Raw genomic sequence first — 27,576 nt, 5'->3', positions numbered from 1 at the left:
GTAAGTCACCAAACCCAGCCACTATTGTAATTATTCTTTAAATGCCTACATTCCATACAAGGATGGGAACATCATGATGGACGGGGCTTATTTCACTTATATGTTATAAATACAGCACTTGCCACATACTCTAAATAAATAGGTAATTTCTATAATTTCTATGTTTAGCTATTGTTAGTATGTTTAAACTAGGATTAGTGATTTATTGAAAGATTCCTTAATGTGATTCTTCAACAATCATTGTGTTACTATTATTGTATGATAGACATTGGAGACAAAAATAATGGTGAGCAAAATAAAAGACACTGTCTCTGCTACTCGTTTAGAGGGGAGATAGATACTATGTCATAAAATAATGTAAAATTGGCCGGGCGCGGTGGCTCAAGCCTGTAATCCCAGCACTTTGGGAGGCCGAGGCGGGTAGATCACGAGGTCAAGATATCGAGACCATCCTGGTCAACATGGTGAAACCCCGTCTCTACTAAAGATACAAAAAATTTGCTGGGCATGGTGGCGCGTGCCTGTAATCCCAGCTACTCAGGAGGCTGAGGCAGGAGAATTGCCTGAACCCAGGAGGCGGAGGTTGCGGTGAGCGGAGATCGCGCCATTGCACTCCAGCCTGGGTAACAAGAGTGAAACTCCGTCTCAAAAAAAATAATAATAATAATGTAAAATTGAATTGTGATCAGTGCTGTAAGAGAGGTACACTGTGAAATAATAATGTGGTAGGCGAGATAAACGTTAGAATAAAAACAGCCCAGAAAGACCCTATCTTATTAACGTATTTTCCATTGGTCTGTCATATCACTATATTCTATAATAGTCTAATCCACTTCTTTGCAGTTTCTCTTAAGTTACAAAAACTCTTGGGGCAATGCTTCTTTCAAATGAACCTCTTCTAGCCAGGCGCGGTGGCTCACACCTATAATCCCAGCACTTTGAGAGGCCGAGGCGGGTGGATCACGAAGTCAAGAGATCGAGACCATCCGGGTCAACATGGTGAAACCCCATCTCTACTAAAAATACAAAAATTAGCTGGGCACGGTGGCGCTCGCCTGTAGTCCCAGCTACTCGGAGGCTGAGGCAGGAGAATTGCTTGAACCCAGGAGGCGGAGGTTGCGGTGAGGCGAGATCGCGCCATTGCACTCCAGCCTGGGTAGCAAGAGCGAAACTCCGTCTCAAAAAAAAAAGAACCTCTTCTTAGTCAAGAAGTTTGGGTGTAGGCAGAAGAAGAAAGCTGCTAGTGGTGTTTCTTACCCATCGTCTATTAATATGTTGGTACTAATTATCTTTTCGGAATGGTTTACTTTTATTTAATTTATTTTTGAGACAGGATCTTAATTTGTCACCCAGGCTGGAGTGCAGTAGCGCAATCTCGGCTCACTGCAACCTCTGCCACCCAGGTTCAAGCAATTCGCCTGCCTTAGTCTCCCCCGTAGCTGGGATTACAGGCATGTGCCACCAAGTTCCGTTAATTTTCATATTTTTAGTAGAAACGGGATTTCACCATGTTGGCCACGTAGGTCTCGAATTTCTGGCCTCGGGTGATTCGCCCGCCTCAGCCTCCCTAAGTGCTGGGATTACAGGCATGAGCCACCACTCCAGGATACTTTCATTTTAAAAAGGCAAATGAGTCAAAGAACAATTGAGTTCAGTGACGTTTGTGAAATCCTGGAGGCTCAAATCCCTAGGTAGATGGGGAGCAGTCGGAATCAGTGGGCTAGTGAGCCAGGGTGAACCCCAGTCAGGGTATTGAACCTTGAACCCGAAGAACATAGGTTTCATCAAATCACAGAGTGGTGACATGGAAGAAAAAAAACACTACAATTTTATCTATGCTGAGAGTTTCTCTAAATCCTCTCACACTGAGTATCTATGGCCCCTGTCTATTTAGAATTTCGTTGTATGGTAATACAAACAAACGATTATGTTTCCAGCCCATTAGGGGGAGAACTGGGTGTTACTTAATGAATTAGGGACACCGTTAATTGGAAACTCCCGCTGAGGAACAGCTGACAGCAAGTTACACCAGCCCTTTGCGCGATCCTTCTCTTTCTGACTTACCTGTTCCTAAAGTAGTACTCATTTCCCACAGTCAACGACCTAGCTTGCAGCCGGGCTAAAGTGGCCATGGTCTCTTGGCCTTTGCTTCACAACTGGTGCGCCTACCGGTGTCCATGGCAACTGGGCTGAACCATAGCTCACTCCCGGGGTGCGATTGTTTGTTCACTCCTCTTTTCTCTGACGCTATTTCGACTTTAAAAGTACTAAAAAGAGAATTAAGAAATTTCTTTGCAGCACAAAAAGTTTGATTGATTTGTCTCTGTCTTTACTGCGAGTATGAAGAGGGGATTATAGGAACGGAAAGCAGTAGGCGAGGAGAACTAATGGTTGCTCCGGGCATCCGGTTTCGGCCTCCGTCGGCTTCCGGAAGCTCATCTCAAAATGCTGAACGGTGTTTTGCAAGTCGCCGGTGCTGTCGTTGTTGGAGTCTGTTCACGGCTCTGAGCCTCGAGGCCAGGCTCTTGGGTGTCGTTAATGTTCGGGCCGCCGGGCGCCAACCGATCGGAGCTCCAGCAGCCGGGAACAGCTGGTGAGTCTGGCGGCCCTGGGGAGGGGGAGGTCAGGGAAGGGTATGATGGCCTGAGGCCGCTCCGCTGGACCTGGAATGGAAGCGGGAGGGAGCTGTGATGGATGGGCTGAAGACATCTAGGCCCTGCTCTCACTCATTCCTGAGATGCACGCAGTTTGAGGGAGCTTTTGAGAGTATGCCAAAAAATTGTGAAGGAATACAGGAAATGTTTGTTGATTGCTTAGCAATATTTTGGAAGTCATGCTTCCTGTAATCCCAGGAGCAGTTTGATCTCCTCATTGATTGTTGGCAAAACTAGGGACAGGAAGACTTTATCTTAATCTGGGCCTTATTCCCCACTCCTCTTTCAAAATTCACCAATTTATACTAAGTCCCTTGGAAGATAAGTTCAATAATGGAAAACACATCACTCTGTCACCCCCTTTTTTGGACGGGGGGGAAACTACTTCCACCCTCTTGAACATTCTAAGTTCAAATGAGATGTGTATGGGGGTGTTCCAGGAACTCATTTTACAACCGTTAGGATTAAGTTTGGGGCTTGACTATGTCTATGGTATCATGTCACCAGTGCCACATTAGAATAATATATTGCTTTGACTTTAAAAGATATTTTCACCAATTAATACACTTTATCTTATGACAGCCCTGTGATACCAGAATATCAAAAGCACAGAATATCCAAGTGTCTTGTCCACAGTTGCCCTGTACATTTTAATCCTAGGGCTAGGATCCTGGTTTTGGGATTTCTAGTTGAATACTGTAATATCTGTCCTGTTTTTCTCCCAAGCCCTTTTCTTCCAAAGGCAACACAAGACAACCAGTGAAACAAACAATCAATTTCCTACTAAAAACCTTAAACATAAAGTTTTGACCAACATGTGAAAGAAATGTGGCTAAACAGTGCATGTTCATTCCTAGATTCTGCAAAAATTAGAACATGAGGAATTCTAATAGTCTGTGATCTCAAAGAATTATTTTACATCACCAATCATTGAAAAGTTATCCAAAATATTTTTAGTTAGGGCAGATCGTCCTGTAGTTAAGTTTATAATGAATATAGATTTGATTTTACTCTTTTTAAATGATCCCATTTTCTAGTGAGAAAAGTAGGGAGCACTTTTTAAATGAACCAATTTTTAATGGTGTAACTAGCATAGAATGAACTGCATAATTCTTAAGTGCTTAATTGTATTAGTTTTGGCAATTGTATATACTTATGTAACCACCATACAAAACGAGATAATGGATTTGCCCATCATCCCACAGTTCCCTCTCAAGGATACCTTTCTTAATGTTTCACCATTCACTATCTTTGTAAATGAGGGAGATAAAATGTCATCTGTAGATTGGTCTGCTCTTCCTAGGGTACTCTTGATTTGTAGGATAGGTGACTGCATCAGAAAAGGACTGATTCTCTCAACTTCTTCTGCCTTCCAGATCGTGGTTAGGTACTGAGAGAAACCTCCTTCAATTCTCTTTTAAAGGCTCTCTTGTCATACAACCATTTCTTACGGCACCAGAGTATAACAAAGTGGTAGCACTTAGTATTTTTGAATGAAATTCTTAAAGTCATTCCTATTTTGGCACAATGAACATGTCCCAAAAAACTGGAACTTTATTTTTTAGTCTGCCTGTATGACTATACAGTCATTCCAAATTCCTTAATGGAATTTGCTTTTTCATTAATTGAACAGCTATATACTATACAACATATATGTTTAATCCCAGTAATAAATTCCAGTCCCACTGGGAGTACAGCTACTAAGCAGTTAACTGGGTGCCAGGTTTTACATGCATGTGTCATCTCATGTAAACTTTTGAGGTAGGTGTATCATTCTTTGTGTCTTAGATAAGGTGACACAGAAGCAAAGATGGTTTAAGTAACTGGCCTAAGTGTATCATATTTGCAGAATGATTCCAATATACCCCTCTCCCCCAAAATTCTTAAAACACTTTTGTATACTGCCTATGTCTCTGAATGAGATACAATATGTAAACTAGCAGTTATATGCCCAGATTTATTAACCAGTCTGGAATTTCTAACTTATGTAGCTCCCATCTTGACTTTCTCTTTTCTTTTTTCTTTTTCTTTTTTTTTTTTTTTTTTTTTAAAGAGAGTCTCACTCTGTTACCAGGCTGGAGTGCAGTGGTGCTGTCTAGGATCACTGCAGCATACACCTCCTGGGTTCAAGGGATTCTCCTGCCTCAGCCTCCTGAGTAGCTGGGACTACAGGCACGTGCCACGACACCCTGCTAATTTTTGTATTTTTAGTAGAGACAGGGTTTCACCATGTTGGCCAGGATGATCTCGATCTCTTGACCTCGTGATCTGCCTGCCTTGGCCTCCCAAAGTGCTGGGATTACAGAGGTGCGCCCCCATGCCCAGCTCATCTTGACTTTTTCAACTTCTCCAATTTGGAGGTTGCTCTTTCCATTTTTAGGCACCAAGTGGGTAAACGTAGGTAATTTCTTTACTCAACTATGGTATTCTGGTTTTTTTAACTTTGTTATGTGGCATTGCTTTTTTAAAAAAGCTGTTAAGATAAACTATATTGACTCTGGATTTTGTTTCTGTATTTTCATTCCTATTTGGTATTTTGATTTTATTGAAATCTGAAAAACTGAAAAATCTGAAATCTGAAAAATAGTGAAAGGTGTGCTTTTTTTTTCTTTTTTTACTTCCTTGTGTTTTGGAGTTTGTTTTGGACTTAGTGGCATACTGGCAGGTTTGAGTCAGGTTTTTGTTTCAACAATTAAGATTCAAAGGAATCACCAGTATGATTTTGTTCAAGTAATTCATTCATTTTGGTATAGCTTCTTAGCATCCATATTTATGTCTGATGTCAAGCTGGAAACCTTTACATTGTGTTTGATAATTTTTCCTTAACTTCACATTTACTTAGCTAAAAACCTAGAGTGTCTGGCTTGTTAAAGTAGCAGAAAATTTGGAATATGGATTGTCTAAAAGTTTTAGTCATAATGTTTTTCTTTTGTTACTTGTTCAGTCATATTTAGTCATTCATTGGTTTGGTCATCTGGAAGATTATTTTTTAAAATCTCTTATGTGTCAAGCAGTATGTGGCTTGTAATTAATATTGTCTTCATTCTCATTCCTGTTATAGAAATTGAGGTTATTATATTTACTAAATTTTTATTAAATAGTTACAATGTATTAATGTAAACAATAAGACTCAAAATTGTAACAAATTTGTTAACAATTGTAGAAAGAAAATGTAAACAATTTTCTTTCTGCTATGTGCCTAATACATTTGAATATAAATATATATATTGACAAGAGCTAGAATGAGTTATTTATTAAATTCTTAATTTTTTGTTTTGTTTACTTTAAACTGACTTTATTTCATGTAGGCAGTTTTTTATTCAGTAGTTTCCATTTTGAAAGTAATTAGAATGCAAGGAAAAGTTTGAATGACTCATGAAGTCATTAAGTGAAGTAACAAAAATCGGAAGCATGGTCTTCAGATTTAAATAATAAATGAGCTTGCCTTACTAAATCACTAATTTGAAAACAAGGGTTAGACTTTCTTTTTCTTTTTTTTTTTTTCTTTTTTTGAGGCGCAGTTTCGCTGTTGTTGTTACCCAGACTGGAGTCAAATGGCGCGATCTCGGCTCACGGCAACCTCCGCCTCCTGGGTTCAAGCAATTCTCCTGCCTCAGCCTCCTGAGTAGCTGGGACTACAGGCGCGCGCCACCATGCCCAGCTAATTTTTGTATTTTTAGTAGAGACGGGATTTCACTATGTTGACCAGGATGGTCTCGATCTCTTGACCTTGTGATCCACCCGCCTCGGCCTCCCAAAGTGCTGGGATTATAGGCGTGAGCCACCGCGCCCTGCCGACTTTCTTTTTCTTAAAGCCAATCATGTTTTGATTTTGAGCAAACCATGGTAAAGAGGAAAGAAAGTTTCCTGAAAGTTCCTATGGTATCAAAAGTGACAAAGTAGAAGCTGTGGGCAGCATCTGCTATTGAATACAAGTCTGTGGAGCTTTGCTTCCTTTCCACTTTTAACTGGGAAGGTTTATTTAATCTTTTTAAATTTACATATGTATATGTTTAAGGTGGAAATAGGTCATTCACAGCATTATTATTATTATATATATATATTTTTTGAGACGAAGTCTCCCTCTGTCTGGAGTTCAGTGGCATGATCTCTGCTCACTGCAACTTCTGCCTCCTGGGAACAAGCGATTCTCTTGCCTCAGCCTCCCGAGTTACTGGGATTACAGGCTCACACCACCGTGCCTGGCTAGTTTTTCTTGAGATGGGATTTCACCATGTTGGTCAAGCTGGTCTCAAACTTCTGACCTCATGATCTGTCCTCCTCAGCCTCCCAACACCCGTGCTGGGATTACAGGCATAAGCCCCCACGCCCAGCCAGCGTTAATTTTCTTTATTTTTTAAATTTGGGATTTAAAATTTTTCTTTAGCTCCATAGAGTCTTCAAGGAGTCCATGAACTTACTGAAATTATATGCAGCAATTTATAAATGTCTGCTATCCTTCCTTTTCCCAACATTCAGAATGCTTCATGACCTCAGAAAGATTGAAGGTCTTTAACTATAATACCTTTAAGATTCCCAGTATGGTTATACCTTAAAAGCAGAATAATTTGAGATCTTTTGGTGACCAGTTTCTCTTATTTGTGGGTAGAGGTTGTTGAAAGATGAAATAACTTCTCTTGAACATTAAGTACCCACTCTCATCCTCAGAAAAATCTTTTTGAGGTAGGAATTATGCCCGTTTTTATGATGAATAAACAATCAGAAGATAGGTAATTTGTCCAAAGTCCTATAGCTAATGAATATAACTGGAATTAACTTCCAAATTCATAGCTTTGATTCTAAGTTCATATTCTCTGTAGTTTCCTCCCAGCCTCTTTTTCCCTCAGGCATACTGTTTTTTATTTATTGCCTACTATTAAATGTAAACTTGTAATTAATTATTTACATGTTTCAGAATAGGATAATTCTCCCCTACCCCACCCTACCTTTTTTAAAGAGAGAAAACATTTAGTTTTGATTAATAATTTAAACAAGGAAAGTCAAGGTATTTCTAAAGTAGCATAAGTGTCAACATTTAGTGTTAGGATTATTGTTAATATCCTAAAATAATGCCCACCCAGCCCCCTACATATATATAAAAGAAGAAAATGAAGACATAGTCTCTTAGTAGATTTCTAGGTTGAGATAAGGACTTATTTGATGAATAATATTCCCATTGAAGAGGAAAATACATAAATTCCCATAAGCAGCAGAAATTTTAAGATAATCCTTATGGATCATATGGTGTTAAATTAGTCATAAAGTCATTAGTCATTTAACCTTGATGTGGCATCTTGAAGGTTCACCATTTGCATGTTCAGTCACTTATTTGCATAGACTACACTATGATGCATTCATTTTAATCTGCTTGGTTCAGCTGTTTGCTGCATACTTTTAGGAGCAACCAACCTTTTCTAAAATAAAAGCTAATATGATAATGGAGATGTATAAGTCCAAGACTATCTTTTTCTTAAGTTTGTGAGTAATTTATAACATTCAGCAGCATAGTCCTTGACTACGTACTGTGTGTTAGTACAGTGCTCTTGTACACACTGAATTTTGTACAAAAACTAACACATTAATGATTTCTTCCCCTGAATTTTTGTCAGCCAATTAAGCAGATGTACTTAACACCAGGTAACTTACTTTTAGCACTGCATTCCTAAAATTACTTTACTTTGTAGAAGTGCTAATCCATATTTTAGAGACGTAAAGATGAGTACTAGGTGATAAACAATATTTACTTTCCTCTTCCTTAACTAGTTACCCAATAGCTATAATCAATTATCTTTTAGTTCTATCTGGAAGGTTTTTGTTTTTAATATGAACGGTTTATTTTGCAGACACAAATGCATATCCTCTTGTTACACACTTTTATCAGCAAGGAGATCATTTCCTGACTAATTTTTCTATACATACTGTATTTTTCCCCGTTAGGAATAGCAGTTATTGGTAATAGAGGCTTCCAAAAGCAATAGTCATTGTTAAAATAGTTGACTGTTAATTTTGCTGGGAATCTGTTTTTGGGGCTTTTTTCACTCCTGCTATTCCCACTTATTTAATATATTGCTGACTGCCATTTAACAGCCCATGGACCATCAATCAACTCCCAGTTCTTAGGGTAGATTAAGCAATAAATTAGGACTAAGGCATCTTCCCGATTCTTCCTTGAACTAGAAATATTTGAAAGAAAAACACTAAACTCTATGTTTCCTACACTAACTGGTCTTATTCTTAAACATCCGCTTTTAGGAAGGCTTTTTCTGAATTGATTAGAGCCTACTGATAAGAAACCCAAGGATAGGCTGGGGCGGTGGCTCACACCTATAATCCCAGCACTTTGGGAGGCCAAGGTGGGCGGATCAGGAGGTCAAGAGATTGAGAGGGCTCGGTGCCGTGGCTCACACCTATAATCCCAGCACTTTGGGAGGCCTAGGCGGGTGGAACACAAGGTCAAGAGATCGAGACCATCCTGGTCAGCAAGGTGAAACCCCGTCTCTACTAAAAATACAAAACTTTGCTGGGCATGGTGGTGCATGCCTGTAGTCCCAGCTACTCAGGAGGCTGAGGCAGGAGAATTGCTTGAACCCAGGAGGCGGAGGTTGCGGTGAGCCGAGATCGTGCCATTGAACTCCAGTCTGGGTAACAACAGCGAAACTCTGTCTCAAAAAAAAAAAAGAGTGAGAGATTGAGACCATCCTGGCCAACATGGTGAAAAAGTTCTATATTTCCAGGTTTCCCCTTTAATAGGAAAGTCTTATTTAAGAAACTATCTTTAGGATAAAGTGTTTTAATACATTGGTTTTCTGATGCATCAGTGTAAACTGCCAAGGCAAAGGAAATAAAAGAGGTATTGGTCATGTGATGGTCTCTTAGGATCACTTTGTTTCTGAGAGGCCAGTAGGAGACAAGAGTCTCTGTCACCCAGGCTGGAATACAGTGGCATGATCTTGGCTCACTACAACCTCCACCTCCTAGGTTCAAGAGATTCTCCTGCCTCAGCCTCCTCAGCAGCTGGGATTACAGGCATCTGCCACCATGCCTGGCTAATTTTTGTATTTTAGTAGAGATGGGGTTTCACCATGTTGGCCAAGTTGGTCTTGAACCCCTGGTTTCAAGTGATTTCTCCCCGCTTGACCTCCCACGGTGCTGAGATTATAGATGTGAGACGCTGTGCCTTGCAGATGCCAGTTTTAAGTGAAAGATTAGTTAGTGAAGCAGCTTAACGTTAACTGACTATAATATTACTGGCTTATCACATGGGTTTTGGTTGGGATTGACTTCAAGAAGAGTCTAGTTATTTGAAACTGAAAGGGGAAAAGGTGATTTAAACTCCAAGTAGGACTTATTAAATGTATATTTTTTTGTGTTTTTATAGGTTTTTTCTTTTAAAGCTTTTAAAAGTAATATGTAGTTGATTGATATTTGAGTGATATCATGGAATAAATTATATTCTTCTAATTACTGTATTTTTCAAAATATGGGATTTTTTTTCTTTTGGTTTTTCGAGATGGAGTTTTGCTCTTTTTGCCCAGGCTGGAGTGCAATGGTGTGATCTTGGCTCACTGCAACCTCTGTCTCCCAGGTTCAAGCGATTCTCCTGCCTCAGCCTCCTGAGTAGCTGGGATTACAGGTGCCCACCACCATGCTGGACTAATTTTTGTATTTTTAGTAGAGATGGGGTTTCACCATGTTGGCCAGGCTAGTCTCAAACTCCTGACTTTAGGTGATCTGCCTGCCTCAGCCTCCCAAAGTGCTGGGATTACAGGCGTGAGCTACCATGCCCGGCTTAAAAATATGTTTTATTTTCTCTTGAGAGAAGCAGCAAAAAGTCAAATAAGGCTGACACAGTTTTAATATAAGATTCTAGAGAATATTTGCATATATAACTGCTAATATTGCCAAGAATGAAATTTCTTAGTAATAGAAATTGAAGCATATCAGATTTCAATGGATTGAATCAGATGTGCTAACCTTTTTCTAATGTTAGTACTATAAATTTTCTCTGCTACAGTAAAGCACTAAATTGTAATATCCAAAATAAACTGATTTGACTTAATGTTAGTACTATAAATTTTCTCTGCTACAGTAAAGCACTAAATTGTAATATCCAAAATAAACTGATTTTACTTAGGTAATATATTCATACATCAAGTTAATTTCATTTTTTTATTGTTTTGATCTGGTCATTCACCCTTTGATAAGAAAACTGTCTTCAAAGTGTAAGTTACTCTAGAACCAGGTAATACAGAGAAAGGATCTTGATTTTAATACATGTTAAAGTGGCTTCAGGTGAATTTTTTAAGGTGCAAATATTATATTCAGAGATAATAGGTCTTTCAAACTATGTGTGTGTGTGTGTGTGTGTGTGTGTGTGTGTGTGTGTGTGTATTTATTTATTTATTTTTTTATTTTTGAGTTGGACTTTTGCTCTTGTTGCCTAGCCTGGAGTGCAGTGAAACAATCTCGGCTCACTGCAACCTCCATCTCCCGGGTTCAAGCCTTTCTTCTCCCAGTAGCTGGGTTTAATAGGCATGAGCAACCATGCCCGGCTAATTGTGTGTTTTTATTATAGATGGGGTTTCTCCATGCTGGTTAGGCTGGTTTTGAACTCCCAACCTAAGGCGATCAACCTGCCTTGGCCTCTTAAAGTGCCGGAAAAGGAATTTTTTAACATATAGATAATAGAAAAAAGATCCATATGGTTTATCAATGTAGTCAGATTTGGAGTATTTGTTTTGTTTGGCCTAATGCTAATTTGTATGTGATACATATATCTTTTAATCAAAATCAGTATTCTAAATCCTGAGTTGTGGGGCTAGATGTGATGGCTCACCCCTATAAAACAGCATTGACAGGCTGAGGAGGGTGGATCACTTGAGGTCAAGAGTTTGAGATCAGCTTGGCTAACAAGGTGAAACCCTGTCTCTACTAAAAAATACAAAAATTAGCTGAGCATAGTAGCTTGTGCCTGTAATCCCAGCTACTCAGGAGGCTGAGGCAGGAGAATCACTTGAACCCAGGATGTAGATGTTGCAGTGAGCCGAGATCATGCCACTGCACTCCAGCCTGGATGACAGATCGAGATTCCTTCTCAAACAAACAAACCCTGGGTTGTATTAGTACCCTTACAAAGGAAAAAAACAAATCTCAGTGGCCCTCCAGAGTTTATTTAAAATAGTTATTTGAATCACCACGTTTGAAAAAGCTGTATATATTAGATTTTTTGTTTTTATTAAATACATTCAGAATGCCAACGGAGATAAATCTAGAAAATGCAAATTCACATTAACTGAAACACAATGCCACGTGACTTAATTGTTCATGGTGTACATTTTACTAACCAGTGCAAGGTTGGTTCATTGAGCTCAGTTTACTTTCTTCAGCTGTACTACCCTGTCCCTTGTGTTCATTCAGGTCTTTCACCTATTTTTTTTATTCAAAACAATATAGCTAACTATGAGTCATTTAGGTTTTATATAGATGTATATTAAATCTGTCTTGAGGATTATAATAGTACTACCTGGTGCTAAATTAATCAGAAACAAAACTGCAGACTGGCTACTGGAATTGTGTAGCTGATCTTGGCTGTAGTTTGGTCAACATTGGCTGGAGTTTGAATCCTGTCTTCACTACTTAGATGCATCACATTGTGACAGAATTCTGTCCATCTTTGTAAATTGTGTGAGAATGAAATGGAGTAATCCATATGAAACACTTAGAAATGGGCCTGGCAAATAGTAAATACTGAAATGTTAGAAGCTGTGTATATGCATCATATTATAAATGGTAAATCCATTGGATCACAATGTGTGTTGTTTTTAGGTTATTAAAACGAAAAGACACAACTTGAAAGTTGTTATAAGGAACTTGCAAAAGTCTGAAATTACAGACTGCTGGAGACTTTACATGACTGTTGAGACTATATAGACCACAGGTCAGCAAACTATAACCAGCTTTAACCTAATTTTATAAATAAAACTTTATTAGACACAGCCATGCCCATTTATTTATGTATTGCTTGTGGCTATTTCTGCATTACAGTGGCAAGTTGAGTAGTTGTGGGAGACCCAATGGCCTGCAAAGCCTAGAATATTTACTGTCAGGCCCTTTGCATGAAAGTGTGCCGACTCCTGAAGCTCTGTGTGACTGTTGAGAATGTTTCAGTCCCTAGGTGCCTCTAGATCTCAATTTGAGAAATGATTGCCTGTGGCCTTCATAAGAAAGGTGCATATCTGAATTACCTGTGATGATTAAAAAATAAAACCAGATACCTTGGCTGTATGTCACACCGACTAATTTAAAATCTTTGGGAATTGGGTTTTAAAAGGACAAGTATAATTTATAAAAATTCCCAAAGAATGCTGATGCTTATCCTTGCTGACTACTGGATATTCTTACTGGTAATATAGTTTAAAGCTTTTAAAAAAGGAAAATCTAAGAGATTGCTTCAGAATGAAGTAATGATGGGCCCTTTTATACCAGTGAGGCTCCAATTTGAATGTGAATGTAGTTTCTGCTTCACTGGTTTAAGAGATTAGTGTGGCCTAAATAAATGCATGGTGTTGGTTAAATTTTCTTTTCACATATATTACTAATCCTGAAACTAGCCGTCTTCTTTCTGACTGCCTCTTATATGATGGCAGTGACTGGTAAGCGTGGTGAATAAAAGATTTCATGTTTCTTTTTTTTACATAGAGATTAGTGGGCTAAGAGGGTACTGAGAAAGTTCTTTCTGTATCTGCTGTAGGTAAACTGGCTCTAGAAAAGGGATAGGAGGGACCAGTGGATAGGGATTTAAACAGAACTTTTCCATAATTATACAGTAAAAATATAAAAATACTGGGATCTTTCATTGCTCATAAGCTTATTCTATCTTGGAAGTAATTCCTATGTTTTAATAAAAGAACTTATATAAGAAGAGGCCTACAATGAATCAATACTTAAAACTGTAATATCTTGGATAGGAAAATTAGCTTTGAAACATTTTATAATCATTATTAATTTTTTTTTCTTTTTTTGAGACAGAGTTTCGCTCTTGTTTCCCAGGCTGGAGTGCAATGGCGCGATCTCGGCTCACCGCAACCTCTGCCTCCTGGGTTCAGGCAATTCTCCTGCCTCAGCCTCCCGAGTAGCTGGGATTACAGGCACACGCCACCATGCCCAGCTAATTTTTTAAAAATATTTTTAGTAGAGACGGGGTTTCACCATGTTGACCAGAATGGTCTTGATCTCTTGACCTCGCGATCCACCTGCCTCGGCCTCCCAAAGTGCTGGGATTACAGGCTTGAGCCACCGCGCCCGGCCAATCATTATTAATTTTTACCAAACTTAGAATGAATTGTCTGTTGTAGAAAACGAGGTTACTATGGTTAAGATTGACTATTTTCTTTTTTCTTTCTCTAATAAATGAAGGCATTTCAGCAGAACCATGGAGGAACTGGTTCACGACCTTGTCTCAGCATTGGAAGAGAGCTCAGAGCAAGCTGGAGGTGGATTTGCTGAAACAGGAGACCATTCTCGAAGTATCTCTTGCCCTCTGAAACGCCAGGCAAGGAAAAAGAGAGGGAGAAAACAGAGGTCATGATACGTGCATCACCCATGGGAGACTGGTCACTGCTTACCTGAAGGCTCTGATTCTAGTTTAGAAGAACCAAGCGGCCGGGCGCGGTGGCTCAAGCCTGTAATCCCAGCACTTTGGGAGGCCGAGGCGGGTGGATCACAAGGTCAAGAGATCGAGACCATCCTGGTCAAAATGGTGAAACCCCGCCCCTACTAAAGATACAAAAAATTGGCTGGGCATGGTGGCGCATGCCTGTAATCCCAGCTACTCAGGAGGCTGAGGCAGGAGAATTGCCTGAACCCACGAGGGGGAGGTTGCGGTGAGCCGAGATTGCACCATTGCCTGGATAACAAGAGCGAAACTCAGTCTCAAGAAAAAAGAACCAAGCAAGGACTATAGAGAGAATCGCAATAATTAAAAAAAAAAATCACAGTGACTCTGATGACCAAATGTTATTGGCAAAGCACAGGCCATCATCAAACTTAAATAATAATGTTCCAGGGAAAAGACTTTTTTTTTTTTTTGAGACGGAGTTTCGCTCTTGCTACCCAGGCTGGAGTGCAATGGCGCGATCTCTGCTCACTGCAACCTCCGCCTCCTGGGTTCAGGCAATTCTCCTGCCTCAGCCTCCCGAGTAGCTGGGATTACAGGCATGCGCCACCGTGCCCAGCTAATTTTTTGTATTTTTGGTAGAGACGGGGTTTCACCATGTTGACCGGGATGGTTTCGATCTCTTGACCTCGTGATCCACCCGCCTCGGCCTCCCAAAGTACTGGGATTACAGGCTTAAACCACCGCGCCCGGCCGGGAAAAAACCTTTATGGCACGAGTCTGATTTTGCTGTGGACAATGTTGGGAACAGAACTCTGCGCAGGAGGAGAAAGGTCAAACGCATGGCAATCGATCTCCCACAGGACATCTCTAACGAACGGACAATGACCCAGCCACCTGAAGGCTGTAGAGATCAGGACATGGACAGTGATAGAGCTTACAAGTATCAAGAATTTACCAAGAACAAAGTCAAAAAGAGGAAGTTGAAAATAATCAGACAAGGACCAAAAATCCAAGATGAAGGAGTAGTTTTAGAAAGTGAGGAAACGAACCAGGCCAATAAGGACAAAATGGAATGTGAAGAGCAAAAAGTTTCAGATGAGCTCATGAGTGAAAGGTGACTTTTATATTCTCTAAATATAAAAATATTTATCTCCAGTGTTTGTGGTTGAATGTTTTATATTTTAATTAAGTCTATTTAAAAATAATTATAAATTAAAATAATGATAGTGATATTACTGTTTATGGTTATATTTCCTTATAATTTATGATGATTAACATAAAGCAAAATTGCTTATTTGATTTACACAAAGTCTTTTGATTGCATTATAATGACTTTTCAGCCACAAAGAGAAAAGGAAATGGATTTTCAGGGGGAAAAAAATGTGCCTTTGAATAACAGCACGTTTGTAACTCCGAATTGGGTATATAATTATTTATATGTTTAATTATAGAGCTTTCGTTTTTGGTGCTTTTTAGAGTGTCACAATTCATTAGTCCATTCTGATTCTTGAGAATCAAAAGTTTATACCACTTCAACATGTATGTGGCTTGATATTATTAAAAATCTGTAGCTTGCTAGGAATTCTAATCACTTATGAATTGTAAAACCCAATTGATAGTCTACAAAAACCTTGTTTTGTCATTAGAAAAATGGAAAAACAGTGATCCTGTGGTAGTTAGTCTAATCTGTCTGTTCTAGGAAGCAGGTATACTGCAGTGATAATTGTTAAGTACAGTCTTGACAGCATCAAAAGGTAAGTGATCATTTTTCTTTTATACAGAAGTGATAAAGTGATGCTACTTGCAAGAAATTAGAATATATTAACACTTTATCCTTTTAGGCATGGGCTGCAAAACCAAATGCTGAACTATGAACTAAAAAAAAACAGTCTGTAAATATGGTCTGGTCTGGGGGAAAGAGTATTTGATTTTTAATTTGTAGGGCTGGGATCTTTTTATTTTTTTTTTTTTTGAGACAGAGACTCACTCTGTTTCCCAGGCTGGAGTGCAGTGGTGTGATTCAGCTCACTGCAACCTCAACTCCTGAGTTCAATTGATTCTTCTGCCTCAGCCTCCTTTGTAGCTGGGATTAGAAGTGTGCACCACCACGCCTGGCTAATCTTTTTGTAGTTTTAGTAGAGATGGGGTTTATTTACCATGTTGGCCAGGCTGACCTCAAACTCCTGACCTCAAGTGATCCACCTGCTTTGGCCTCCCAAGGGCTGGGATCATTGTAATCATGTGCATTTTGGTGAGCTATCAATCTTTTTTTCTTTTTAATTTTCTGTTTGTTTGTTGTTTTCTGTTTGTTTGTTTGTTTGTTTGTAAATGTGAGTGGGACCTGGTAAAAGTTTATGGAATTATCCTTATATTAGACATGGTTTGCTAGTTATATAATTTTTCGAAAGAAGTAAAAATTACTTACATTAAAAAAATTTGGCTGAGTGTGGTGGCTCACACCTTTAATCCCAGCACTTTGGTAGGCTGAGGCGAGTGGATCACCTGAGGTCAGGAGTTTGAGACCAGCCTAACCAATATGGTGAAACTCCATCTCTACTAAAATACAAAAATTAGCCAGGCGTGGTGGTGTACACCTGTAGTCCCAGCTACTGGGGAGGTTGAGACAGGAGAATCACTTAAACCTGGGAGGCAGAGTTGAAGTGAGCCCAGATCGTGCCATTGCAACAGAGCAAGACTTCATCTCAAAAAAAAAAAAAAAAGAAAAGAAAAGAAAAGTTTCCAGAAGGCTTTGAAAAGACATGGTATGTGTCTTTCTGGCAAGAAAATTGCCATTTTTATATGAAAATAAGTATTATTTGTTTTATTACTTAGGACCACTTAACCTTTCTTGAAAGTGATTGTCTGGTTCAATTATCAGGAGGGAGAGTGTATGGCAACAGATATAACATACTCAATTCTGGATTATTCGCAATTAGATTACCTGCTTTTTGAGTTGATTTTGCAAGCCTCTACCCCCCCCTCCTTTTTTTATTTTCTGCTTTTATTGATCTGCTTTTTTTTTTTTTTTTTTTTAATTTTTTATTGGATTATAGGTTTTGGGGTACATGAGCAGAGCATGCAAGACAGTTGCGTAGGTACACACATGGCAGTGTGCTTTGCTTTTCTTCTCCCCTTCACCCACATTTGGCATTTCTCCCCAGGCTATCCCTCCCCTCCTCCCCCTCCCACTGGCCCTCCCCTTTTCCCCCCAATAGACCCCAGTGTTTAGTACTCCCCTTTCTGTGTCCATGTGTTCTCATTTTTCATCACCCACCTATGAGTGAGAATATGCGGTGTTTCATTTTCTGTTCTTGTGTCAGTTTGCTGAGGATGATGTTCTCCAGATTCATCCATGTCCCTACAAACGACACGAACTCATCATTTCTGATTGCTGCATAATATTCCATGGTGTATATGTGCCACATTTTTCCAATCCAGTCTATTATCAATGGGCATTTGGGTTGATTCCAGGTCTTTGCTATTGTAAACAGTGCTGCAATGAACATTCGTGTACATGTGTCCTTATAGTAGAACGATTTATAGTCTTTTGGATATATACCCAGTAATGGGATTGCTGGGTCAAATGGAATTTCTATTTCTAAGGCCTTGAGGAATCGCCACACTGTCTTCCACAATGGTTGAACTAATTTACACTCCCACCAACAGTGTAAAAGTGTTCCTTTTTCTCCACATCCTCTCCAGCATCTGTTGTCTCCAGATTTTTTAATGATCGCCATTCTAACTGGCGTGAGATGGTATCTCAATGTGGTTTTGATTTGCATCTCTCTGATGACCAGTGACGATGAGCATTTTTTCATATGACTGTTGGCCTCATATATGTCTTCTTTCGTAAAGTATCTGTTCATATCCTTTGCCCACTTTTGAATGGGCTTGTTTGTTTTTTTTCTGTAAATCTGTTTGAGTTCTTTGTAAATTCTGGATATCAGCCCTTTGTCAGATGGGTAGACTGCGAAAATTTTTTCCCATTCTGTTGGTTGCTGATCCACTCTAGTGACTGTTTCTTTTGCCGTGCAGAAGCTGTGGAGTTTGATTAGGTCCCATTTGTCTATTTTGGCTTTTGTTGCCAATGCTTTTGGTGTTTTGTTCATGAAGTCCTTGCCTACTCCTGTGTCCTGGATAGTTTTGCCTAGATTTCCTTCTAGGGTTTTTATGGTGCCAGGTCTTATGTTTAAGTCTTTAATCCATCTAGAGTTAATTTTAGTGTAAGGTGTCAGAAAGGGGTCCAGTTTCTGCTTTCTGCACATGGCTAGCCAGTTTTCCCAACACCATTTGTTAAACATGGAATCCTTCCCCCATTGCTTGTTTTTGTCAGGTTTATCAAAGATTGTATAGTTGTATGTATGTTGTGTTGCCTCCGGTGCCTCTGTTTTGTTCCATTGGTCTATATCTCTGTTTTGGTACCAGTACCATGCTGTTTTGATTACTGTAGCCTTGTAGTATAGTTTGAAATCCGGTAGTGTGATGCCCCCTGCTGTGTTCTTTTTGCTTAGAATTGACTTGGCTATGCGGGCTCTCTTTTGGTTCCATATGAAGTTCATGGTGGTTTTTTCCAGTTCTATGAAGAAAGTCAATGGTAGCTTGATGGGGATAGCGTTGATTCTGTAAATTACTTTGGGCAGTATAGCCATTTTCACGATATTAATTCTTCCTAACCATGAACATGGAATGTTTCTCCATCTGTTTGTGTCCTCTCTGATTTCGTTGAGCAGTGGTTTGTAGTTCTCCTTGAAGAGGTCCCTTACGTTCCTTGTGAGTTGTATTCCAAGGTATTTTATTCTTTTTGTAGCAATTGCGAATGGCAGTTCGCTCTTGATTTGGCTCTCTTTAAGTCTGTTATTGGTGTAGACGAATGCTTGTGATTTTTGCACATTGATTTTATATCCTGAGACTTTGCTGAAGTTGTTTATCAGTTTCAGGAGTTTTTGGGCTGAGGCAATGGGGTCTTCTAGGTATACTATCATGTCGTCTGCAAATAGAGATAATTTGGCTTCCACCTTTCCTATTTGAATACCCTTTATTTCTTTTTCTTGCCTTAAAGTTCTGGCTAGAACTTCCAGTACTATATTGAATAGGAGTGGTGAGAGAGGGCATCCTTGCCTAGTGCCAGATTTCAAAGGGAATGCTTCCAGTTTTTGCCCATTCAGTATGATATTGGCTGTTGGTTTGTCATAAATAGCTTTTATTACTTTGAGATACGTTCCATCGATACCGAGTTTATTGAGGGTTTTTAGCATAAAGGGCTGTTGAATTTTGTCAAATGCCTTCTCTGCGTCAATTGAGATAATCATGTGGTTTTTGTTTTTGGTTATGTTTATGTGGTGAATTACGTTGATAGACTTGCGTATGTTGAACCAGCCTTGCATCCCCAGGATGAATCCTACTTGATCATGATGAATAAGTTTTTTGATTTGCTGTTGCAATCGGCTTGCCAATATTTTATTGAAGATTTTTGCATCTATGTTCATCACGGATATTGGCCTGAAGTTTTCTTTTCTCGTTGGGTCTCTGCCGGGTTTTGGTATCAGTATGATGTTGGTCTCATAAAATGATTTGGGAACGATTCCCTCTTTTTGGATTGTTTGAAATAGTTTTAGAAGGAATGGTACCAGCTCCTCCTTGTGTGTCTGGTAGAATTCGGCTGTGAACCCGTCTGGACCTGGGCTTTTTTTGTGAGGTAGGCTCTTAATTGCTGCCTCAACTTCAGACCTTGTTATTGGTCTATTCATAGTTTCAGCTTCCTCCTGGTTTAGGCTTGGGAGGACACAGGAGTCCAGGAATTTATCCATTTCTTCCAGGTTTACTAGTTTATGCGCATAGAGTTGTTTGTAATATTCTCTGATGATGGTTTGAATTTCTGTGGAATCTGTGGTGATTTCCCCTTTATCATTTTTTATTGCATCTATTTGGTTGTTCTCTCTTTTATTTTTAATCAATCTGGCTAGTGGTCTGTCTATTTTGTTGATCTTTTCAAAAGACCAGCTCTTGGATTTATTGATTTTTTGAAGGGTTTTTCGTGTCTCAATCTCCTTCAGCTCAGCTGTGATCTTAGTAATTTCTTGTCTTCTGCTGGGTTTTGAGTTTTTTTGATCTTGCTCCTCTAGCTCTTTCAATTTTGACGATAGGGTGTCAATTTTGGATCTCTCCATTCTCCTCATATGGGCACTTATTGCTATATACTTTCCTCTAGAGACTGCTTTTAATGTGTCCCAGAGGTTCTGGCACGTTGTGTCTTCGTTCTCATTGGTTTCGAAGAACTTCTTTATTTCTGCTTTCATTTCATTGTTTACCCAGTCAACATTCAAGAGCCAGTTGTTCAGTTTCCATGAAGCTGTGTGTTTCTGGGTCGGTTTCTGAATTCTGAGTTCTAACTTGATTGCACTATGGTCTGAGAGGCTGTTTGTTATGATTTCTGTTGTTTTGCATTTGTTGAGCAGTGCTTTACTTCCAATTATGTGGTCAATTTTAGAGTAGGTGTGATGTGGTGCTGAGAAGAATGTGTATTCTGTGGATTTGGGGTGGAGAGTTCTGTAAATGTCCACCAGGTTTGCTTGCTCCAGGTCTGAGTTCAGGCCCTGGGTATCCTTGTTGATTTTCTGTCTGGTTGATCTGTCTAGTATTGACAGTGGAGTGTTAAAGTCTCCCACTATTATTGTGTGGGAGTCTAAGTCCTTTTGTAAGTCATTAAGAACTTGCCTTATGTATCTGGGTGCTCCTGTGTTGGGTCCATATATGTTTAGGATCGTTAGCTCTTCTTGTTGTATCGATCCTTTTACCATTATGTAATGGCCTTCTTTGTCTCTTTTGATCTTTGTTACTTTAAAGTCTATTTTATCAGAGATGAGAATTGCAACTCCTGCTTTTTTTTGCTTTCCATTAGCTTGGTAAATCTTCCTCCATCCCTTTATTTTGAGCCTTTGTGTATCCTTGCATGTGAGATGGGTTTCCTGGATACAGCACACTGATGGGTTTTGGATTTTTATCCAATTTGCCAGTCTGTGTCTTTTGATTGGTGCATTTAGTCCATTTACATTTAGGGTTAATATTGTTATGTGTGAATTTGATACTGCCATTTTGATGCTAAGTGGCTGTTTTGCCTGTTAGTTGTTGTAGATTCTTCATTATGTTGAAGCTCTTTAGCATTCAGTGTGATTTTGTAATGGCTGGTACTGGTTGATCCTTTCTATGTGTAGTGCCTCTTTTAGGAGCTCTTGTAAAGCAGGCCTGGTGGTGACAAAATCTCTGAGTACTTGCTTGTTCGCAAAGGATTTTATTCTTCCTTCACTTCTGAAGCTCAGTTTGGCTGGATATGAAATTCTGGGTTGAAAGTTCTTTTCTTTAAGAATGTTGAATATTGGCCCCCACTCTCTTCTGGCTTGTAGTGTTTCTGCCGAGAGATCTGCTGTGAGTCTGATGGGCTTCCCTTTGTGGGTGACCTGACCTTTCTCTCTGGCTGCCCTTAGTATTCTCTCCTTTATTTCAACCTCGTTGAATCTGACGATTATGTGCCTTGGGGTTGCTCTTCTTGCGGAATATCTTTGTGGTGTCCTCTGTATTTCCTGCAATTGAGTGTTGGCCTGTCTTGCTAGGTGGGGGAAATTTTCCTGGATGATGTCCTGAAGAGTATTTTCCAGCTGGGATTCATTCTCTTCGTCCCCTTCTGGTACACCTATCAAACGTAGGTTAGGTCTTTTCACATAGTCCCACATTTCTTGGAGACTTTGTTCATTCCTTTTTGCGCTTTTTTCTCTGATCTTGGTTTCTCGTTTTATTTCATTGAGTTGGTCTTCGACTTCAGATATTCTTTCTTCTGCTTGGTCAATTCGGCTATTGAAACTTGTGGTTGCTTCGCGAAGTTCTCGTATTGTGTTTTTCAGCTCCTTTAATTCATTCATATTCCTCTCTAAGGTATCCATTTTTGTTATCATCTCCTCGAATCTTTTTTCAAATCTTTTTTCAAGGTTCTTAGTTTCTTTGCATTGATTTAATACATGATCTTTTAGCTCACAAAAGTTTCTCATTATCCATCTTCTGAAGTCTAATTCCGTCATTTCGTCACAGTCATTCTCCGTCCAGCTTTGCTCCCTTGCTGGTGAGGAGTTTTGGTCCTTTCTAGGAGGCGATGTGTTCTGGTTTCGGGTGTTTTCCTCCTTTTTGCGCTGGTTTCTTCCCATCTTTGTGGATTTGTCCGCTGGTCGTCTGCGTAGTTGCTGACTTTTCGTTTGGGTCTCTGAGTGGACACCCAGAATGTTGATGATGAAGTATTTCTGTTGCTTTGTTTTCCTTCTACCAGTCTAGCCCCTTCGCTGTATGACTGCTGAGGTCCGCTCCAGACCCTGCTTGTCTGGGGTGCACCTCTAGTAGCCGTGGCACAGCGAGGGATGCTACCAGTTTCTTTTTCTGCTCTCTTTGTCCCAGGATGATGCCTGCCTAATGTCAGTCTTTTGGATATAGAGGGGTCAGGGAGCTGCTTGAGGAGACAGTTTGTACTTTATAGGGGTTTAATTGCTGAGCTGTGCACTCTGTTGTTCATTCAGGGCTGTTAGGCTGCTATGTTTGATTCTGCTGCAACAGAGCTCATTAAAAAACCCATTTTTTTTTTTTTTTTTTTTCTCAAATGCTCTGTGTTGAGGGGTTTGGGCTTTATTTTTGGATGTCCGATCAGGTGTCCTGCCCAGCTAGAAGGCAGACTAGCCACTGTTTGGCTGCCGAGGCTCCGCCCTGCTGTTGTGTGATTCGTGCTGTTCCTGCTGGCTCTGCTGTGGTCTCCGCCACGCCCTGCGGCGGAGTCTCTTCGTTGTAGCGTGTTGCCTCAGCAACGGCAGGCTGCGTCAGCAGTGGGCGTGTATCTCAGTAGGGACGGGTTGCCTCGGCAACGGCTGGCTGCATCAGCAATGGGCTTGTATCTCCGTTGGTGCGGGTTGCCCCGGCAACGGCTGGCTGCGTCAGCAGTGGGCGTGTATCTCAGTTGGGGCGGGTTGCCTCGGTAGTGGTGGACGCCCCTCCCCCACAGAGCGTCTCGGACCGTCTGCTCGGGATAGTTTGAAATTGTGGTTTTGTTCGTCCCACTGGGTATCCCAATTCCTGCAGTCCCCTGGGCTGGGCTACTGTCCAAGTCTCATTCAGTCTCAAGTCCAGCCCTCTCAAGTCTCAGGTTGCCGGTTCAACAGGGCACCCGGACAAGCGCGCCCTGTGGGGATTGCTGGGTAGGGCCGGCCGCCGCCGCCCCGGCTGCCAGCTTCGCCAGGCAGACCTACTGCCTGGCGTCCCGTGTCTTTTTTATATTGGGAGTTTCCCCGTTCTGTGGGCAACAAAGAGCAGTCTGGAAATGCCGCTCTGACTCACCGTTTGCAGATTCAACGAGAAGAGCTCCAATCCTGGGTTGTTCTCACAGCGCCATCTTGAGTCCTCCCTGATCTGCTTTTTTACATTACGTGTAACTGGTAATGGAAATTAGATGAAACTCCCATTTTTCATTTCTTTTTATGGTAAAAAGTATTTGAGGCCGGGCAAGGTGGCTAATGCCTGTAATCCCAGCACCTTGGAAGGTCTGGAGTAATAATGGAGCCTCTTTTCTCAAGAGCTGCATAGTGTGGAATAGCCAGACAAGCAAATAATGAAAATGAAATGTGCTGAATGGAAAGTACTAGTGAGGGAAGACTTCCTAGAGGAGCTTTGCTTTAAAGCAAGCACTAAGACCTGTTCAGGAATTGCAGGAGTCAAGAGAGGGAAATGGCATTCATAGGTAGGGAATGAACAGCTTGTGCAAAGGCATGAATTGTGAAATGAAAGTGGTCTGTTTGGGGAAGAAATAAAATGCAATCAGAATTACAGCAAAAAAGCATTTTTCAACGGTCTATGTGCTATGGCAAATAGTTTGGATTTTATCATAGTCAATGGGATCAGTGAAGAATTTTTAAGAGTGAAGAAACTCAAGTTGATTTACATTTTACCAAGATAGTGTGATCTTTACAGCTGTATTTTGTTTACCTTTGACCTCCAGTTGGTGCTTAAGTGGGAGATGAATTATGACTATGATAGCAGCGGGAAATAAGAATTTGAGACCAATTTTAATAATTCAAATCAATGGGAAGTTGACTGTATTTGGGAGGATGAATGAGAAAGAGGACTCTACTGAAAATATAGGAATTGAACAAATCGGGGTAAGTGATTTGTATTAGTGTACATATATTTGTTCATCCAGCATGTATGGAATATATTCTCATCTAAACACAGTGGTGTTAGAAAATTCACTCCAAAAAGGTGGATCTCCAAGGAAAGGGTATAATGACTGTCAGCTGCTGAAAATAAAAAGCCTTGCTTCTATTGAAGTTTTTTTTTCAGATTTATTGTACATAGAAACACGTACATAATGTACATGGAGCAACTTGCTAGATATCAATGAGGTGAAATGTAAATACAGAAACATGTTGTATACATATATGCCAGAGTACTTCAAAGTAGGACAAGGATCATTAAGGGCTAAGAACTGGAGGAGAGGGTTATTCTGATTTCCTTATATCTTTAAGAGACAGGGCAGGTGAAGAGGGAAGAGAGTAGAGATAGGCATACCACTGGGAAAAGAACATAAACAAAAGGACCAGAGATGGGAATGAGAAGAATTTAGATGGAGACCTGTCCATAGAAAGTCTTGAAATCTAAATTTAATTCAGCAAGTGCTGAGGAAGTAATTTTAGATTTTTAAATAGAAGACTGTCCTATAAGGTACATGTGTGTGTATGTGTGTGTGCATACTTTATCAACTACTTTCTTTGGAATAGATGTAAATTTACAGCAAAGTGGTAAAGATAGTTCAGAGAGTTCATGTGTATCACATTTCCGTATACCCCAAATGCACTTTCCCCTATTGTTAATATCCTATATTACTATAGTTCATCTCTCACAATTAATGAAACAAAAATTGATACATTTGTAAGTAAAGTTCATAGTTTATTAGAATTTCCTTTGCTTTTAATGTCCTTTTTTCATATCAGAATATCACATTATTTTTAGTCAACTTGTTTTATTTTGAAAAGATGAACCTGGGTATATGTAGAATAGATTAGAGAAGAGTAAATCTGAATTCAGATTAGGAGATCGAGGTCCATAAAAAAATAGCACATCAATTCATAATGCTTTGTCTGCAAATCTGAACTCTGAAAAGCTATGAAAAACAAATTCATTTGTGGCCAGATTTAATTTGACTTGCACTTAAAGTGGTTATTCTTTCATTTAATTGAAAAAACTATATTAATATGGTTAATGGAGTACTATCCCAGACTCCTCTGAGGCATTTTAGAATATACGTTGCTAAAATTTGAATAATTCAGAATTTTAAATACATTTGCCTCAAGGGTTTCAGAAAAGGAAATGTGACCTGAGGCATATGAGGCCCTTCATTTGAGTTGTATTAATGGGGGCACACAGGAAAAAGGAAAGTATCAGTAATAGTTTAGACAGCAAAATGTCAGCAAGATAAAGATTGTGCGATGATTTTAATAATCTCACACTATGGTGCAGAGAAGAGCACATACATTTGTAAATAAGAAAATTTGGTTGTGATGCTCTTCGAAAATATTTTTTTCAACATAGGGAGCTTCATACATGCAGCTAATTTGGAAGAAAGCTAGAAAGAGGTCTAAATTCAGAACTCCTTATAAAAATGTGCCTCTTAACAAATTCCTATATTCTTCATTTATATTTAGCTTTTAAAAAATGGAACAAAAACTGAAATTATATTCAGAAAATGTATGTGGATTTAGTTCATCTATAATTTTAATCCTAAACTTCTCAATTTAGAGACTTTAAAACAAGTTAGGATGCCTTTTTAAAAAATAAGGTTATGTAGTTCTACATATTAATGGAATAAGTCTTTTAATTAAAAAAAAGGATGATTTCCTGATTGGTTAAAATTAAGAATTGCAATAAAAAATGAAATACATAAGAATTTTCAAAGAACATCACTCATTTTTCTTTAAAAGCTAAGCCTCTCATTATATGACCTTGTTCTCCTGGTGTTTTAAACTAGACAATTATATAAGCATTACTTCTGTTAGAACTAATAGTAGCAGTTTGTTTATGTCATTGAAATATCTGCTGTTTCTTTTATTTGTATGTTAAATTTGACTCTGGGCCTTCTGTGGAAGCAGTGAGAACCTGTGTTATTTTTGGACATTCCTTCCTTAATATTTGTAATATTCATTTTTTTTTTTTTTTTTGCTTCAAAGTGACCTTAACTTCGATATAATGGATTATCACTGTTTTAAACTTGTTTCTTCTTTGCAAACTAATAGAGCTGTTGTGAATTCTTAAGTAATGTCTTTTTCAGAATATTTGCAAATGTGGTTATGGAAAGTAATCTCAACCTAGTCCCTTGTATTTCATGTGCTGAAGAAAGGCTTAGCCTGCTTTTGATTGAAACGTTCCCATTTTATTGAGCAGTGTGTTCCAGGCTCAAGCTGAATTGCATGGCATAAGAAAGGAACAGTGAGCATTTGATGCAAGCACGTAATAAAATGCATCAATTGTCTCAGCACCTCGTCGCAGTCACATCTGGCTTACTCTCAGGGTCCCGTTAGATTCCTGTGGTTTTATGTGCCAAAAATAATATGCTCTGTAATTAATGGAAACAGGATATTTGCAGTTTGATTAAAAAGAATCATCTTATTTTCTTTCTTTTTTTTTTTTTTTTTTGAGGCGGAGTTTCGCTCTTGTTACCCAGGCTGGAGTGCAATGGTGCGATCTCGGCTGACCGCAACCTCCGCCTCCTGGGTTCAGGCAATTCTCCTGCCTCAGCTTCCGGAGTAGCTGGGATTACAGGCACGCGCCACCATGCCCAGCTAATTTTTTGTATCTTTAGTAGAGACGGGGTTTCACCATGTTGACCAGGATGGTCTCGATCTCTTGAGCTCGTGATCCACCCGCCTCGGCCTCCCAAAGTGCTGGGATTACAGGCGTGAGTTACCGCGCCCGGCCTGAATCATCTTATTTTCTTTCAGATCTTTGTCAGGCTTAAGTTCCATCTCTGAGCTGCCATGTCTCTTTAAAATTTTACGACTGAGGCCGGGCGCAGTGGCTCAAGCCTGTAATCCCAGCACTTGGGGAGGCTGAGGCGGGTGGATCACGAGGTCAACAGATCGAGACCATCCTGGTCAACATGGTGAAACCCCATCTCTACTAAAAATACAAAAAAGTAGCTGGGCATGGTGGCGTGTGCCTGTAATCCCAGCTACTCAGGAGGCTGAGGCAGGAGAATTGCCTGAACCCAGGAGGCGGAGGTTGTGGTAA

At 39.7% G+C, this 27,576-nt stretch overlaps 1 protein-coding gene across 1 annotated transcript in view; it reads left to right on the top strand.

Annotated features, from left to right (window-relative positions):
* The first annotated feature begins 2,386 nt into the window (after window positions 1-2,386).
* The window catches only part of LOC144579806 (G patch domain-containing protein 2-like), a 38,536-nt gene continuing 13,346 nt past the window's right edge, over window positions 2,387-27,576 (top strand). The window contains exons 1-3 of the mRNA XM_078353502.1: window positions 2,387-2,593; window positions 14,070-14,205; window positions 15,132-15,385. Coding sequence (XP_078209628.1) covers window positions 2,388-2,593; window positions 14,070-14,205; window positions 15,132-15,385 — 596 coding nt within the window. The 5' untranslated portion in view covers window position 2,387. The remainder of the gene's footprint in view (window positions 2,594-14,069; window positions 14,206-15,131; window positions 15,386-27,576) is intronic.

The sequence above is a fragment of the Callithrix jacchus genome, chromosome 16, assembly GCF_049354715.1.
Source record: "Callithrix jacchus isolate 240 chromosome 16, calJac240_pri, whole genome shotgun sequence".
In the NCBI taxonomy this organism is placed as follows: Eukaryota; Metazoa; Chordata; class Mammalia; order Primates; family Cebidae; genus Callithrix; species Callithrix jacchus.
Note: the sequence above shows the minus strand (reverse complement) of the source record. Positions and strands in the feature narration are given on the sequence as shown.